Genomic DNA, 16,161 nt, shown 5'->3' on the forward strand with positions numbered 1-16,161 from the left:
CCTTTACTGCTTGCTCAATATACAGATTGAATAACATCGGGGAGAGGCTACAACCCTGTCTCACTCCTTTCCCAACCACTGCTTCCCTTTCATGCCCCTCGACTCTTATAACTGCCATCTGGTTTCTGTACAAATTGTAAATAGCCTTTCGCTCCCTGTATTTTACCCCTGCCATCTTCAGAATTTGAAAGAGAGTATTCCAATCAACATTGTCAAAAGCTTTCTCTAAGTCTACAAATGCTAGAAACGTAGGCTTGCCTTTTTTTAATCTATTTTCTAAGATAAGTCGTAGGGTCACGTGTTCCAACATTTCTACGGAATCCAATCTGATCTTCCCCGAGGTCGGCTTCTACCAGTTTTTCTACCAGTCTGTAAAGAATTCGCATTAGTATTATGCAGCTGTGACTTATTAAACTGATAGTCTGCTAATTTTCACATCTGTCAACACCTGCTTTCTTTGGGATTGGAATTATTATATTCTTCTTGAAGTCTGAGGGTATTTCGCCTGTCTCGTACATTGTGCTCGCCAGGTGGTAGAGTTTTGTCAGGACTGGCTCTCCCAAGGCCGTCCATAGTTCTAATGGAATGTTGTCTACTCCCGGGGCCTTGTTTCAACTCAGGTCTTTCAGTGCTCTGTCAAACTCTTCACGCAGTATCGTATCTCCCATTTCATCTTCATCTACATCCTTTTCCATTTCCATAATATTGTCCTAAAGTACATCGCCCTTGTATAGACCCTCTGTATACTCCTTTTACCTTTCTGCTTTCCCCTCTTTGCTTATAACTGGGTTTCCATCTGAGCTGTTGATATTCATACAAGTGGCTCTCTTTCCTCCAAAGGTCTCTTTAATTTTCCTGTAGGCTGTATCTATCTTACCCCTAGTGAGATAAGCCTCTACATCCTTACATTTGTCCTCTAGCCATGCCTGCTTAGCCATTTTGCACTTCCTGTCGATCTCATTTTTGAGACGTTTGTATTCCTTTTTGCCTGCTTCATTTACTGCATTTTTATATTTTCTCCTTTCATCAATTAAATTCAATATATCTTCTGTTGCCCAAGGATTTCTACTAGCCCTCGTCTTTTTACCTATTTGATCCTCTGCTGCCCTCACTACTTCATCCCTCAGAGCTACCCATTCGTCTTCTACTGTATTTCTTTCCCCTATTCCTGTCAATTGTTCCCTTATGCTCTCCCTGAAACTCTGTACAACCTCTGGTTTAGTCAGTTTATCCAGGTCCCATCTCCTTAAATTCCCACCTTTTTGCAATTTCTTCAGTTTTAATCTACAGTTCATAACCAATAAATTGTGGTCAGAGTCCACATCTGCCCCTGGAAATGTCCTACAATTTAAAACCTGGTTCCTAAATCTCTGTGTTATCATTATATAATCTATCTGATACCTTTTAGTATCCCCAGGGTGTAAAAAAAAAAAAAAAAAAATCTATTTTCCATTGTTTGCTAATGGTCTGGAGAAAATGATTACAAAATTCGAAATGAAATTTTCTTTTGAATTCTTTTGAAGTGCTATTTGGCAGAAGGAGGAAAGCAGTTGATATGGTATCTGGCGAAGATGTGACCACAGGATTGCAGGAGGGTACAAGTGGTGGTGTAAAAACATGCAGTGCACGGGGAATTGCCCAGACGTTGGTCATGCCTGCGAGCACCGCTCTCCGCTGTCACTTCCTCTCGATTTTTTACGTGTTCTGGGGCTCTGAAGTGGTTTACACTGACAGCTCAATAGCTGATGGTCACACAGGCTTTGCATATGTTCATGGAGGACATATTGAGCAGCACTCCTTGCCAGTTGGCTGCAAGTGTTTTCACTGTAGAGCTGGTGGCCATATCTCATGCTCTTGACTACATCAGCTCATGCCCTGGAGAGTCATTTCTCCTGTGTACTAACTCACTGAGCGGCCTACAAGCTATTGACCAGTGCTACCCTCGCCACCGTCTGGTAGCATCTATTCAGGAGTCCATCTATGCCCTGGAACAGTCCCGCCTTTCCGTGGTGTTTGTGTGGATCCCAGGACAAGTTGGAATCCCCGGCAACAAACGTGCCGACAGGGTGGCCAAACAGGCGGTGTGGAAACCGCTTCTGGAGATAGGCATCTCCGAAGCTGACCTGCGTTCTGTCTTACACCTCAGGGTTTTCTGGCTTTGGGAGACGGAATGGCATAACAGCATGCACAACAAACTGTGTATCATTAAGGATACTGTGAATGTGTGGAAGTCTTCCATGCAGTCCTCTCGCAGGGAATCGGTTGTCCTCTGCTGGCTCCACATTGTCCATATGTGGCTAACGCATGGTTACCTACTCCGTTGTGAGGACCCACCTCAGTGTTGCTGTGGCTCACAAATGACAGTCGTCCACCTCTTGCTGGACTGCCCACTTTTAGCTGCTCTGCGGCAGGCTTTTAACTTTCCCAGCACCCTGTCTTCGGTGTTGGACGACAATGCCTCCACAGCAGCTTTAGTTTTACGTTTTATCCGTGAGAGCGGGTTTCATATGTCTATGTAGGTTTAGTGCATGTCCTTTGTCACTCTGTGTCCTCCACTAGTGCTTTTAGGGTGGAGGTTTTAATGTGTTGCAGAGTGGCTGGCTTTCCCTTTTTATTCTTGTGGTTGGCCAGCCACTGTAATCTGTTTTCATGTTTTACTCTCTTCTGTTTCTAATGTCTCTGTTGTTTTCTTGTCCTCTTTTGTTGCTTTTAGTGTTTGTTGCTTTCGGTTTGTTCTTGTGGCTTTTCCTTTCTTTCCGTTTTGTGTTATATGTTTCATCCGTTTTATTCTCACACTTGTGGCATTGTTTTATTAGGAACAAGGAACCGATGACCTCATAGTTTGGACCCTTCTCCCACCTCTAAACCAACCAACCAACCTGCTAGCACAGTGTATAAAACTCTGCGAAACATCCTGCATTGCTATCCACACAAAATCATCCATATTTAGATGTTTCTTCCTGCTGACCTGACAGCAAAACAGAAATTTGCTATGGACTTTCTTGCTCACACGGAAATGGACTGTGTGGCCATGGAACGTTCTGTGGATGGAGGAAGCTATTTCCATCTCAAAGGACATGAATTGCAGAATATGGTCTATGGAAAATACGCACACACATCAACCGGCACTACTTCACTCTGCAAAGGTGACTGTGTGGTACGGGTTGAAGGTATTGTAGAGCCATATTTTTTCGAAGAGATGAACCCTCCAGGTACCATTACCATACTGTTACTGGTAAACACTATATGATTCTTTTGACACAGTCATTCCAACCCTTCAACAGCCTGGATGTGTCCTCTGCACATTGCACAGTCAGTAAAGCGGCTGCTGCAGAGGCATTTCAGAAGTGCTAAAATTATCAGCCATCATTTCTCTATAGCCTCGCCATCCATATTATCTTATCATAATCCATGTGACTTCTGGCTGTGGGGTTATCTGAAAAATGACGTTTTCAGTGCTCCAATTATGAATGTAGCTGAATTGAAGGCACGCATTGCACAGTGCATTCTGATCATGACCCTGACACACTCCAATCTGTCCAGAAGATGCGATTTCTCGATTTCGACTTGTCAGAAGACTGTGGACAGCATATTGAACTTGTCTTGTGCCAGTCTCACAACAGTTAGAAACCGAAGTCATTGTGCTTTTTAGATGGTTTTTGGCCTCAGGACAATTAAAAACTGATTTTTCCCATCCAGTGTGGTATGACCTTGCCATCATAGATGGACTTACATAATAGTGCCACAACTGTTAAACTGCTGATCTTGTGCAGTTGTCCAGATTGAATAGTACAGATGGTGTAATATGCAACTCATACCATAGTCATCATATTGTATTCATCTGTCGCTTTTAGCTGACCCGATTTACATTAAGATGCTTACACTGCATCTGTTGGTAAAATTTTTGTTAATCCCTTTTATTCCCTGGCATTTCTTCCCATGTCAGTGACATGCTGTTCAAATTTGATGTCATTCTGAGCAATGACTCTCTTTCTACAGCATTTTGAAATGAACTTTAACTATGGATGCCCTGTTTATTAGAAAACATTTTTCCACTGGCCCATTATTTTGAGGATTATCCCAATAGACAATCCAAAATATTAACAAGTCTGAAATTTTCTGGAACTCATGTCTGCAGTTGTGTAGCTGCTAAGCTAGATGAAAATCACAAAGGATTCAGTTGGGACTGAAGAGAGTCTCTGCAATTGTAACTGATAATTGAGGCAATTTTGTGAAAGCGTTTAAAGAATTTTGTGTCTTTACTAGAAGTTCTGTAGTCAGAGGCTGAAGACGTATCTAGTGAAAATGATATAGAGACAAATTGTTGAGGTGTTAGAGAATTTTGCAATCGGTTACAACATAGATGCAAGAAAATGTCCAGTTACAATCACACTTTTGAATGCACTGCACGTGTACAAAATTTGTGTGCTACAAGTGACATTAATGATGTCCTTAAAAACTTGGATGGAAATGAATATGTAGCTTTACTTGAAGTGCATTGCAAAATTATATCATAATGTAATGCTTTTTTGAATGCTCCTGGATCTACAGCATCATCTGAAATATTTAAAACCACTTCAGTAGACTCTTGATGTGCGCCTGCCATTACAAGATGGAATTGTTTGTTTCATGCAATGAAACAAATTTATTCATTCTCTCATTCAATTACATAGAGCTTTGAGTGTGCATTCTGGTTAAAATGCAAGGTGAAATAAATATGCATTACAGACTTTTAGTACTGCACTTGATGGCACTAAATAAGTGTGTAAAAACTGGAGGGCAGTCCTCTTAAATATGGCAGCTTATTGGCAGAGTATCAAGATACAATTTGAAGATTTTTTTCACCTTTCTACACCAAAGGTGAAGTATAGCCATAAATGGTTCATCTGTATTGTTGTGGTGTGATTGAGGGAGGTTTACAATGAATTTATGATATATAGGATATATCATAATTAATGGTGTGAATGCACATATTTGAAAGTACACGATACTAGAAGCAAAAAAGGCTCAGTAAACATAGGCCTGCCATTGAACCAGTTAAAAGATAATTGTGACTTTGTGGTTAGCAGACATTACCAATGGGATTCTGTGTAAACTCTCTATGCTGTTCCAAAGTATTGTCTTTGTTTACATTTCCAAAATGTGGATTTGTAAACAGATTGGATACAATGGTACTCTACACAGAGTGCCACTTATGTCAATTGTCTGCAGTGTGTCAGTCGCCTTGTGAGAGTTGGTGGCAACGTGGGACATTACAGTAACAAGGAATATGCAGATATGTATTTCATATGTGCTAAGAACAGTAATGCACAGGAGCCTACCCACTTGTACCAAGAAGCATACCCTGCCTGAAGGCACTTCAAGAGTTGAATATTTACAAGGGTGCATCAGTGTCTCCAAAAAACTGGGAATTTTGCACCTGCTGGAACAGGTAGGCCTTCATGAATTACACCTTGCTTGAAAATATGGTGCTCAAAACAGTCAAACGCTACCCAAGAATCTCAACAAGTAAATTTGCCACACAAATTCATGGAATGAGCCACACTAGTAATTGAAGAGTAATTCATCACATGCAATGTACCCATACCATTCCAGAATTTATTGTCTTGGTGTAGCAGACCTTTGTCCTATACTAAAGTTCTGCCAATGGATGTAACAACAAGCTGTACACAACTCTACATTTGATGATAAAGTTTTATTTACAGGTGAAGCAAAGTTCAGTTGATGGGGTGTTTTAGTTATCACAATATCACATTGGAGTCATTTAGACTCCAATCAACCTGCTGTACACAAGCAACATTTCTCATTGAATATGTGATTAGGAGTACTAGGTGATCATCTTATAGGGCCGTAAGTGTTACAAACAAACTTGATGGATGAATGACTTTCAATTTCTGTGGCATCATCTTGCAGGATTGCTCAAGGATGTTCCTTGGAACAATGCCAGAGGATGTGGTGCATGCATAATGGAGCACTGGCACATTTTGCTGCTATGGTAAGATGATATCTACCACACTGATATGGCCACAGACCAATTGATGAGTAGGACCTGTATCGTGGCCTCCTAAGATCAACCGATCTGACCTCATTGATTTGCGTGTCTGGGCCTACCTTACAGGTGTATTGTATGCCACTCCAGTTAACATGATTGAAGGATTGGAGCAGAGACTTGTCAGTGTTTCTCAAGAATTTTGAAATGATCTGGGCATATTTGAAAGGATTCAAAACTCTTTGTGGTGTAATTATGAAACACACTGGATAGTGGCCAAAAGATTTCAAGAAGTAGTGACGAGTCATGATTTGAAGGTCTTAGATTGTTGTGCATCTATGGAATATGTTTCATTTACAATGGCAGATCTTCCAGAATCAAATGTACCTTGTCAGATGATGATCAAAAAAACAATTGATCTGAAAACTAAATGCAACAGAAAGTACATTAGTTATATAAATGACAACACACTGGTTTTGGCTTTGCAATTGCTCTTTTATTCATTGTATTCACAAATGACAGCTTTCATTTGTGAAAATGAATAATGACGAATAAGTTTTGTTCAATTCTGCGTAAGGTAGTCTGCCTTAACTGTCAAGCTTCTTTCCTTTGCATTCATATTGCCATTTCCTATCACTAAGGATTAAAAGAATTCTTCTCTATTATCAGTTCCATGTTTTAATATTGACTTCACCATAAAGGAAGGCAGACAGATGATTAGGGCTTAATGAACTGTTGACAAAAAGACTATTCAAAACAGAGCCCAAGGACAGATTGGGGAAGGACAGAGAAAGCAATTGACCATGTCCTTATCAAGTGTTTACCTTAAGCTATGTAGGAAAACTACAGAAAACTTAAATCTGGATGGACAGGTGGGTATTTGAATTGACATCCTTTCAAACTAGGTTCCAGCATCTTAACTACTGTGTCACTACACTCCATTTTATCGCTATGAAAAAGTTTAGTTTCTTGCTTGCTATTAGTTGTAATTTACCAGTGAGTGTGAAATGTAAGGGGTATTTCAGTTCTTACTGTACTTTGACATTTTTTCATTTTCTACACATTTTAAGTTTGCTATCTAGAATTTAAAAAATGTCAACTTCAGTGCGCATGCTAGCTGCAAAAATCTAGAACAGCTTAAAAAATTTCATTGCCAGAATTGTTAGAGACACTTTCGGTAGTATCATTTGTGAGACATGCATAGCATCTCAGTGCTGTATTTCATGGTTTATATACAATGAGTAATGAGATACCATGCGAAGCAACACTTGATGAAATGTGGAAGAATGCCAGATATAATGTGACTCAAATTCTTGACTTATAACCAAGATTACTGAATTTCTTGTTGTTTTGTAAGGTACTTAATATCAACAAATACTCACTTCTGGGATGGAGTGATGGAGGTATCACAGCACTAATAATGGCCGGCAAATATCCCCAAAATGTCAACAAATTAATTGTTTGGGGTGCAAATGCTTTCATCAGTGCTGAAGATGCTGAAATTTGCAAAGGTAGTGTGAATTTTCTTTTAGTAAAACCACAACCACCATCACCACCATCTGCACCTGTTACTTACTTTTCTAGTTCAGTATTCTCCTTCACTTATGTTCTACGATATCCAGTGTCAATCATCATATATAGCTACAAAGAACATGTTTATTTTTGTCTAATACTTTGTAGGTATCCGTGATGTTAGTGCAATGTCAGAACGCTATCGGAAACCCATGGAAGATCTGTATGGGGTAAAAGGATTTGCAGACTTATGGGCTGCATGGGTGGATGCAATAGTACGCATTCAAAGTGAGCAGGTAAATGGGGACATCTGTCGTTGGCTGTTACCACTGATTCGCTGCCCAACACTTGTGATCCATGGGGCAAAGGATCCAATGGTACCTGAATTTCATCCTGCACTTCTAGTCTCCAATATACCTGGTGCCAAGTGAGTATGAGGAAAAGGTGGCTTTCATAAGATTAGTATAAAGCTTTTGTTTTCTAATGAAATGTTAAACTCTGATTTTAATGCTCTTACATGCAATATATACAAGTATTAAATCAAAATTTCAGTTCAGAAATATTAACTATTTGCATATCCTAATCTGAATAGTTTGGTTCTTCCAATATGATAAATTGAGTTTTGAAGCAGGGAAACTTTATGAAAATACTTAAAATACTTATTTACATACTTGTTAGAATCAAAGGTTTTGAAGATTGTTAGTCATTTTTAAATACTATCTGACAAACTCAGCATTCCCTGGGTACTTACATTCTAGAAAAAAAAAAAAAAATCCCCATGCACCATAGTAGAATGATCAGAATGGGACAAACCCCCCTGCGGGTCCGGGGTAAGAATAGGCCCGAGGTATTCTTGCCTGTCGTAAGAGGCGACTAAAACGAGTTTCAACCGTTTCGGCCTTCCATGTGATGGTCCCCCTTGGGGTTTGACCTCCATTTTTCAAAATTCTACAGAAGTACGAGCCTTTTGGGGAAGGACGCCTTACGTGGTGTACCACTGGTCCTCAGTGCACTAAGACCTTGGCACTCAGCATTGTACCGGTGTTGTAACCATACCCACTATTCCTCAAATTGGGCCTAAACACCTGATGGGTTGTACAAGTTACGCCCATAGTGCGTCCCCATCTGCACCTACGATCATGATGGACTTTCCATGGCACCAGAAATCCAGCACGGTAGCCAGCCCGTTGTGGTGGGGTCGTCATGTACCCTCTAGGTTGTAGCCCCCTGACAACACAGGGATCGTACTGCCGATACCTGAGCTGCACCCTCCCCACGTCGGCCAAGGAGTAGATGCCCGTCTCCTTGGGGCATCAGGACTCCCGGCAACGGTCATCCTGCCAGGTGGCCCTTGCTGAGGCTGGGTGGCACACGTGGGGAGAGCCCCTGGTCGGAATGGGTGGTATCAGGGCGGACGTTTCGCAGATGAAACATCAACATGTATCAGGTCGCTCTGCAGCCGAGTCTTTCAAAAGGAAAGGTACTGTCTCTAGTTCTGGTTCTCCTGCCCTTTCCCCCTTGGCCACTCCCTGGGAGGAGGGACAGGCCCGCCGGCTTGGGGCGAAGTACTTCCCCCGCTATTTGGTCTGTTCTCGAACCGATGGGGGGACGTTCGCTACCTCCAAGCCCATGTTCTTTGTTCAGCACATTGAGGACATCTTCGGGGAAATCGAGGCTCTCAGTAAGATGCGTTCGGGGTCCGTTCTTATAAAGACCACCTCCGCCACACAGTCGGCGGCGCTCCAGGCGTGCGACCGCCTAGGGGATATCCCAGTGTCCATTGTCCCGCATCTGGCACTAAATAGGACTCACGGGGTTATTTTTCATCGGGACCTCCTGCTGCAATCTGATGAGGAGCTCAGGGCCAACCTGGAGCGCCGAGGCGTGCATTTCGTCCGGCGAGTCCAGCGCACCCCCAAAGACCGTCGCATCGACACCGGGGCCTTTATCCTCGCCTTCGAGGGGACGTTCTCCCGGAGAAGGTAAAGGTGATGTGCTACCGGTGCGACGTGCGACCTTACGTCCCGCCTCCTATGCGCTGTTTTCGGTGTTTGCGCTTTGGGCACATGTCGTCGTCATGGTGTGAGGCTGAGCCCCTTTGTGGCGATTGTGGACGTCCTCTTCGTGAGGAACATGCATGCACCCCACCACCTCGGTGCGTTAATTGTCCTGGCATCCACTCGCCTAGATCCTCAGACTGCCCCGCATATCAGAAGGAGAAGAAGATACAAGAACTCAAAACTTTGGATTGTCTCTCTTATTCTGAGACCAGGAAGAAGTATGACCGCCTCCATCCCGTGCCGTTGACCACTTCGTTTGCCTCAGTTGTGTCCCCTCCTTCCGCGGTATCCTCACCCCTATCCTGTCCCCCCTCCGCCTCCTCCCCCCATCCGGGGTTTCTGCCTCCGCCTCCCAAATCCCTCCCTTCCAAATCCTCCTCCCCCATGGCCCCCGCCCCCTCTGCCCCAGGGGCCACCCTTCCTCCTCCTCCTCCTCCTCCTCCTCCTCCCCCCCCCCCCCCCTCGCCGCCTGAGAAGCGATCCTCTTCTCAGACGTCCATCGGGGAAACGTTCCGGATCCCAGCTTCCGAGGTCCGGCGTTCCAAAACGGACCCCGCGCGTGAGGACCTTCTTCGGGTCCAGCCCACCACCCCTGTGCCTCCTCGGACTTCCAAGAAGGCCTCCAAGAAGAAGTCTCTATCCCCCTCTCCACCCCGGCGCGTTTCGTCTGACGCTCCATCCGTGAGTCGCTGTTCCCGGCTGTCCTCAGTTTCTCCGGGACGCTCAGCTGGCCTCTCATTGGCAAATGATGCTGCCCCTCCTACACCTCCAGGGACAGCGGCTGCAGCTGGCGACGACTCGATGGAACAGGCTCCGCCTCCCACCAGTTGTAGCGTTGTTCCCTCGAAACCTGGCCCTCCGCGACCGTCGAGGTGACCAGCTCTTCCCGCATCTCGTTCCCCCCCTTTTTTGACTAGCAATGGCCTTGTTACATTGGAACAAAAGAGGTATTCGATCTAATCGGGAGGAATTACAACTGCTCCTCCGCCTGCACTGTCCGCTCGTCCTTGGTCTCCAGGAAACCAAGTTGCGCCCGACTGACCGTATTGCCTTTACCCACTATACCTCGGAGAGGTATGACCTCACCCCTGTGGACAGTATCCCAGCTCATGGTGGGGTCATGTTGCTCGTTCGGGACGATGTCTATTACCATCCCATCCCATTGACCACCCCACTCCAAGCAATAGCTGTCTGTATTACTCTTTCTGCTTTTACTTTTTCAGTTTGTACCATGTACACTCCATCGTCATCCGCTGTTAGTCGGGCTGACATGATGCACCTGATTGTTCAGCTTCCCCCGCCGTTTTTATTGTTTGGCGACTTCAATGCCCATCATCCCCTTTTGGGCTCTCCTGCATCCTGTCAAAGAGGCTCACTCTTGGCTGATGTCTTCAACCATCTCAATCTTGTCTGCCTCAATACTGGCGCCCCGACTTTCCTCTCGGACTCTACTCATACCTACTCCCACTTGGACCTCTCGATCCGTTCTACCACTCTTGCCCGTCGGTTCGAGTGGTATGTCCTTTCTGACACCTATTCGAGCAACCACTTCCCCTGTGTCGTTCGTCTCCTGCACCACACCCCATCCCCACATCCTTTGAGCTGGAACATACCGAAAGCTGACTGGGGACTTTACTCCTCCCTGGCGATCTTTCCGGACCACGATTTTCTCAGTTGTGACAGTCAGGTCGAATACCTCACGGCTGTTATCATCAATGCTGCCGAACGTTCCATTCCTCGTACTACCTCTTCTTCACGTCGCATTTCCGTCCCCTGGTGGAACGAGGCTTGTAGAGACGGTATCCGTGCTCGACGACATGCTTTACGCACCTTTCGCCGCCATCCTACGTTGGCGAATTGTATTGGATACAAACGACTCCGAGCGCAATGCCGTAGAGTCATCAGAGACAGCAAAAAAGCTTGTTGGGCCTCTTTCACCAGCTCCTTTAACAGTTTTACTCCCTCTTCTGTCGTATGGGGTGGCCTGCGCCGGCTGTCGGGCATTAAGGCCCACTCCTCGGTACCTGGCCTGACCTCAGGTAATAGGTCCTCGTTGATCCTGTGGCTGTCTCCAACGCCTTCGGCCGGTTTTTCGCGGAGCTTTCAAGCTCCGCCCATTACCACCCTACCTTCCTTCCCAGGAAAGAGGCAGAAGAGGCTCGGCGACCTTCCTTCCACTCGCTGAATCTGGAAACTTATAATGCCCTCTTTACTATGCGGGAACTCGAACGTGCGCTTGCACTGTCCCGGTCCTCTGCTCCGGGGCCAGATGCCATTCACGTTCAGATGCTGGCACACCTTTCTCCGGCGGGCAAAAGCTTCCTTCTTCATACCTACAATCGCGTCTGGACCGAAGGTCAGGTCCCCATGCATTGGCGTGACGCCGTCGTTGTTCCTATACCCAAACCCGGGAAGGATAGACACCTTCCTTCTAGTTACCGCCCCATTTCTCTTACAAGCTGTGTCTGTAAGGTGATGGAGCGCATGCTTCATGCTCGGTTAGTTTGGATTCTTGAATCTCGACTGCTACTTACCAATGTCCAATGCGGCTTTCGTCGCCGCCGCTCCGCTGTTGACCACCTTGTGACCTTGTCGACATTCATCATGAACAACTTTTTGCGAAGGCGCCAAACGGTAGCCGTGTTCTTCGATTTGGAGAAGGCTTATGATACCTGTTGGAGAGGAGGTATCCTCCGCACTATGCACAGGTGCCTGCCCCTTTTTATTGATTCCTTTTTAACGGATCGAAAGTTTAGGGTACGTGTGGGTTCCGTATTGTCCGATGTCTTCCTCCAGGAGAACGGAGTGCCTCAGGGCTCTGTCTTGAGCGTAGCCCTTTTTGCCATCGCGATCAATCCAATTATGGATTGCATTCCACCTAATGTCTCAGGCTCTCTCTTTGTCGATGACTTCGCGATCTACTGCAGTGCCCAGAGAACATGCCTCCTGGAGCGCTGCCTTCAGCGTTGTCTAGACAGCCTATACTCGTGGAGCATGGCAAATGGCTTCCGGTTCTCTGAAGAGAAGACGGTTTGTATCAACTTTTGGCGATATAAAGCGTTCCTTCCGCCATCCTTACATCTCGGTCCCGTTGTTCTCCCATTCGTGGAAACAACTAAGTTTCTAGGGCTCACGTTGGACAGGAAACTGTGTTGGTCTCCGCATGTCTCTTATGTGGCGGCCAGTTGTACACGTTCCCTTAATGTCCTCAGAGTTCTTAGTGGTTCATCTTGGGGAGCGGATCGCACTTCTACACTAGTCCTGTCGAGAGTCTTTATGCTGAAGCTGCCGAATTACCATTGACCTACCAGCGCGACGTACTGCTGTGCCGGTATGCCTTCCGGCTGTTGTCTATGCCCGACCACCCCTCTTACCAGTCCTTCTTCGCAGATTCTCTCGACCGTCAGTACGGGTTGTATGTGTCTGCCCTGCTGCCCCCTGGAGTCCGCTTCCGTCGCCTGCTTCGAAAATTGGATTTTGCCCTCCCTACCACCTTCAGAGAGGGTGAGAGCCCGACACCACCTTGGCTCCAGGCTCCGGTTCATATTTATCTCGACCTCAGCTCACTCCCGAAGGAGGGTACTCCGGCTGCAGTGTATTCCTCACGGTTTGTCGAACTTCGTGCTCGACTTGCCGGTCGCACCTTTATTTACACCGATGGCTCCAAAACTGACGATGGTGTCGGCTGTGCCTTTGTCGTCGGGGCCGCCACCTTTAAATACCGGCTCCTCGACCAATGTTCCAGCTTTACGGCCGAGCTTTTTGCTCTCCATCAGGCTGTTCAGTATGCCCGCCGCCACCGCCATTCATCGTATGTACTCTGCTCTGACTCACTCAGTGCTCTTCAGAGCCTTGGAGCTCCCTATCCGGTCCATCCCTTGGTTCAACGGATACAGCAGTCCCTCCATTCTTTCGCTGATAATGGTTCTCCTGTCAGCTTTCTGTGGGTTCCCAGACATGTAGTAGTGCCTGGGAATGCGGCTGCGGATGCTGCAGCCAAGGCTGCAGTCCTCCTGCCTCGGCCAGCCTCCCATTGTGTCCCGTCATCTGACGTTCGTGGGGATGTTTGTAAGAGGCTTGTGTCGTTGTGGTGGGATGCTTGGTCATCCCTCCAAGGAAACAAGCTCCGGGCAGTAAAACCGCTCCCAACTGCTTGGACAACCTCCTCCCGACCATCTCGGCGAGAGGAGGTCCTTCTGACCAGGTTGCGGATTGGGCATTGCCGGTTTAGCCACCGCTACCTGCTCTCCAGTGACTCAGCCCCGCAGTCCCCTTGTGGTCAGGCATTAACAGTGCGCCATGTTTTATTGTCGTGTCCCCGCTTTAGTCAATCTCGTGTTGTCCTGTCCCTGCCATCTACTATACCGGATATTTTAGCTGATGACGCTCGAGCAGCTGCTCGTGTTCTGCGTTTTATAACTTTGACTGGCTTGTCCAAAGACATCTAACCTTTTTACTTATTTTATCTACATCTTTGTCAGGTCTTTCTGGTGTCCCCCCCTCCCCTTGAGTTTTACTAGATTCCATGTGCTGTAACAACACCGACGGGGCGCTAATGACCTCAGTAGTTGAGCGCCCTTAAACCCCACCAAAAACAAAAAAAGAATGGGACAAAAATTAGTAGATGTGATCTACGTGTAGTGGAAAGTAAATTGCAGTTTCAGAAGAATAGGATGATTTATCCGAGAGAAAAGGCTTCACAAATTGAGAAGTCAATAACGTGTTTATCATGCCAAATTCTGTCCAGTTGGCACATTAGATCGTCATCATCCCAAGTTGGTTGGAGGGTCTCCCTCATTTGGGGAGAGACCTGGCGACATTGTTTGCCAGGGTAGGGTTTGGCAAGCACGAAGACAAGGAGTAGAAACTCTTGCCATATGCATGAGGGCATTGTCTTACAGAAATATGAGCCCAAGATGGCTTGTCATGAAAGGCAACAAAAGCGGGATGTAGAATACCAGGGCAACAAAACAGGATGTAGAATACCATCCACATACCACTGTGCTGTAAGGGTGCTGTGGATGACAGCTAAAGGGGTCCTGCTGTGAAAAGAAATGACACCCCCATCCATCACTCTTTGTTGTTGAGCTGTATGGCTGGCGACAGTCAGGTTGGTATCCTACTGCTGTCTGGGGCGTCTCCAGAAAGATTTTGTTTGTTTGTCTGTACATGTACAACACATCTACTAATTTCTTTCCCATTTGGATAATTCCTTCAAGGTGCATCATTTTTTTTGTCTTAAATTTGCATTTGCAGTAATGCCCAAGTCTTAGTACACATGGAATGAATTTTTAGCTTATGAAACTTCTTTGAATACAATGTTTGAAGTAGTATGTTTGGGGGACATGAACAAAGAGCTGGTCTGCTTAACTAATACGGGAGAGCTGGCTGTGCAAAAAGCAATTAACACTAATTTCCATTCCTGTAAAATATTGTATGGCCTTGTGCTTTGTTTAGGATTAAGGCATGACATAATCCCACTGGGAACCATTCTTGTATAAAACAAAATGGTAAATTCTTAGGAATAAGTGGGATTCAGAATATAAAAGCTCACTCACCTGTGCTACTGTGATCATGTGCTGCAGAGAAGTAACTTGTTAAGCCCATGTGAGTAAAGGGATCTGAGGATCAAGATAATTCATGATGCTCTCAATCAGTTATGCCACACCTCATTTTTGGAAGGAGTTTGAAAAGAGCGAATTAAAGCCTGATGTTCTCGAGCTGCAGGAAGTCTCACCTTACAACCTTCATTGGATTCTTGAGACTGCATAGTCCTCAGTGCTGTAGCTGCTATTGTGTAACCTTTTCTGGGCATTTTTGTTCCTAAACAAAATGAAATCAAAACACAATGAGTAGGCACCCAAATAACAAAGTAAATTTGATAAAGTCATTTGAGGGTTAAGCTCTTGTGCCCATGTTTCCTTATAAGTAGATTTGTTTTTGGAGAGGGTCTGCCTTGAGCGAAGCACATCAGTGGGTTTTTTGTTATCTTCTACAAAACAGAAAAAATGCTTTTTATTGAATTTGTGTGTTTAAAGACAGTATTTACATAACCGAAAGAAAAACAAAATTTTGTATAAACCTGTCAACCACATTCTGTGGATTTCTTGGATTCTATGTAATTTAATGGAGTTCTTTTGTTTCACAGTTCATCACCTGCAGCCGTATCGAACATAATTTAGAACAGTCATCGGCAAACCTCAAAGTTTTTATTTCTTCACCCTGGATGTGAATTCCTACTCCAAATTTTTCTTTTGTTTCCTTTGCTGCTTTCACAGTGTACAGACTGAATAACATATAACATCAGGGACAGGTCACAACCCTGCATCACTCACTTCTCAATCACTGTTTCCCTTTCGTGCTCCTTGACTCTTATAACTGCCATCTGGTTTCTGTACAAACTGTAAATAGCCTTTCACTCCCTGTATTTTACCCCTGCCACCTTCAGAGTTTTAAAAGAGTGTTTTCCAGTCAACATCGTCAGAAGCTTTAGTACAAACGCTTATACTCCCAATCATTGACTACAGCGATATTATCCTACAAGGCCTGTCTCAGGAAAATTTGCGATGTCTGGAACTGGTCATGAATGCCTGCATCTGA

At 45.2% G+C, this 16,161-nt stretch overlaps 1 protein-coding gene across 1 annotated transcript in view; it reads left to right on the top strand.

The window, feature by feature from the left end:
- The window catches only part of LOC126411300 (valacyclovir hydrolase), a 47,934-nt gene that overhangs the window by 24,217 nt on the left and 7,556 nt on the right, over positions 1–16,161 (top strand). The window contains exons 4-5 of the mRNA XM_050081354.1: positions 7,347–7,500; positions 7,670–7,928. Coding sequence (XP_049937311.1) covers positions 7,347–7,500; positions 7,670–7,928 — 413 coding nt within the window. The remainder of the gene's footprint in view (positions 1–7,346; positions 7,501–7,669; positions 7,929–16,161) is intronic.

Source organism: Schistocerca serialis, chromosome 1, assembly GCF_023864345.2.
Source record: "Schistocerca serialis cubense isolate TAMUIC-IGC-003099 chromosome 1, iqSchSeri2.2, whole genome shotgun sequence".
NCBI lineage: Eukaryota > Metazoa > Arthropoda > Insecta > Orthoptera > Acrididae > Schistocerca > Schistocerca serialis.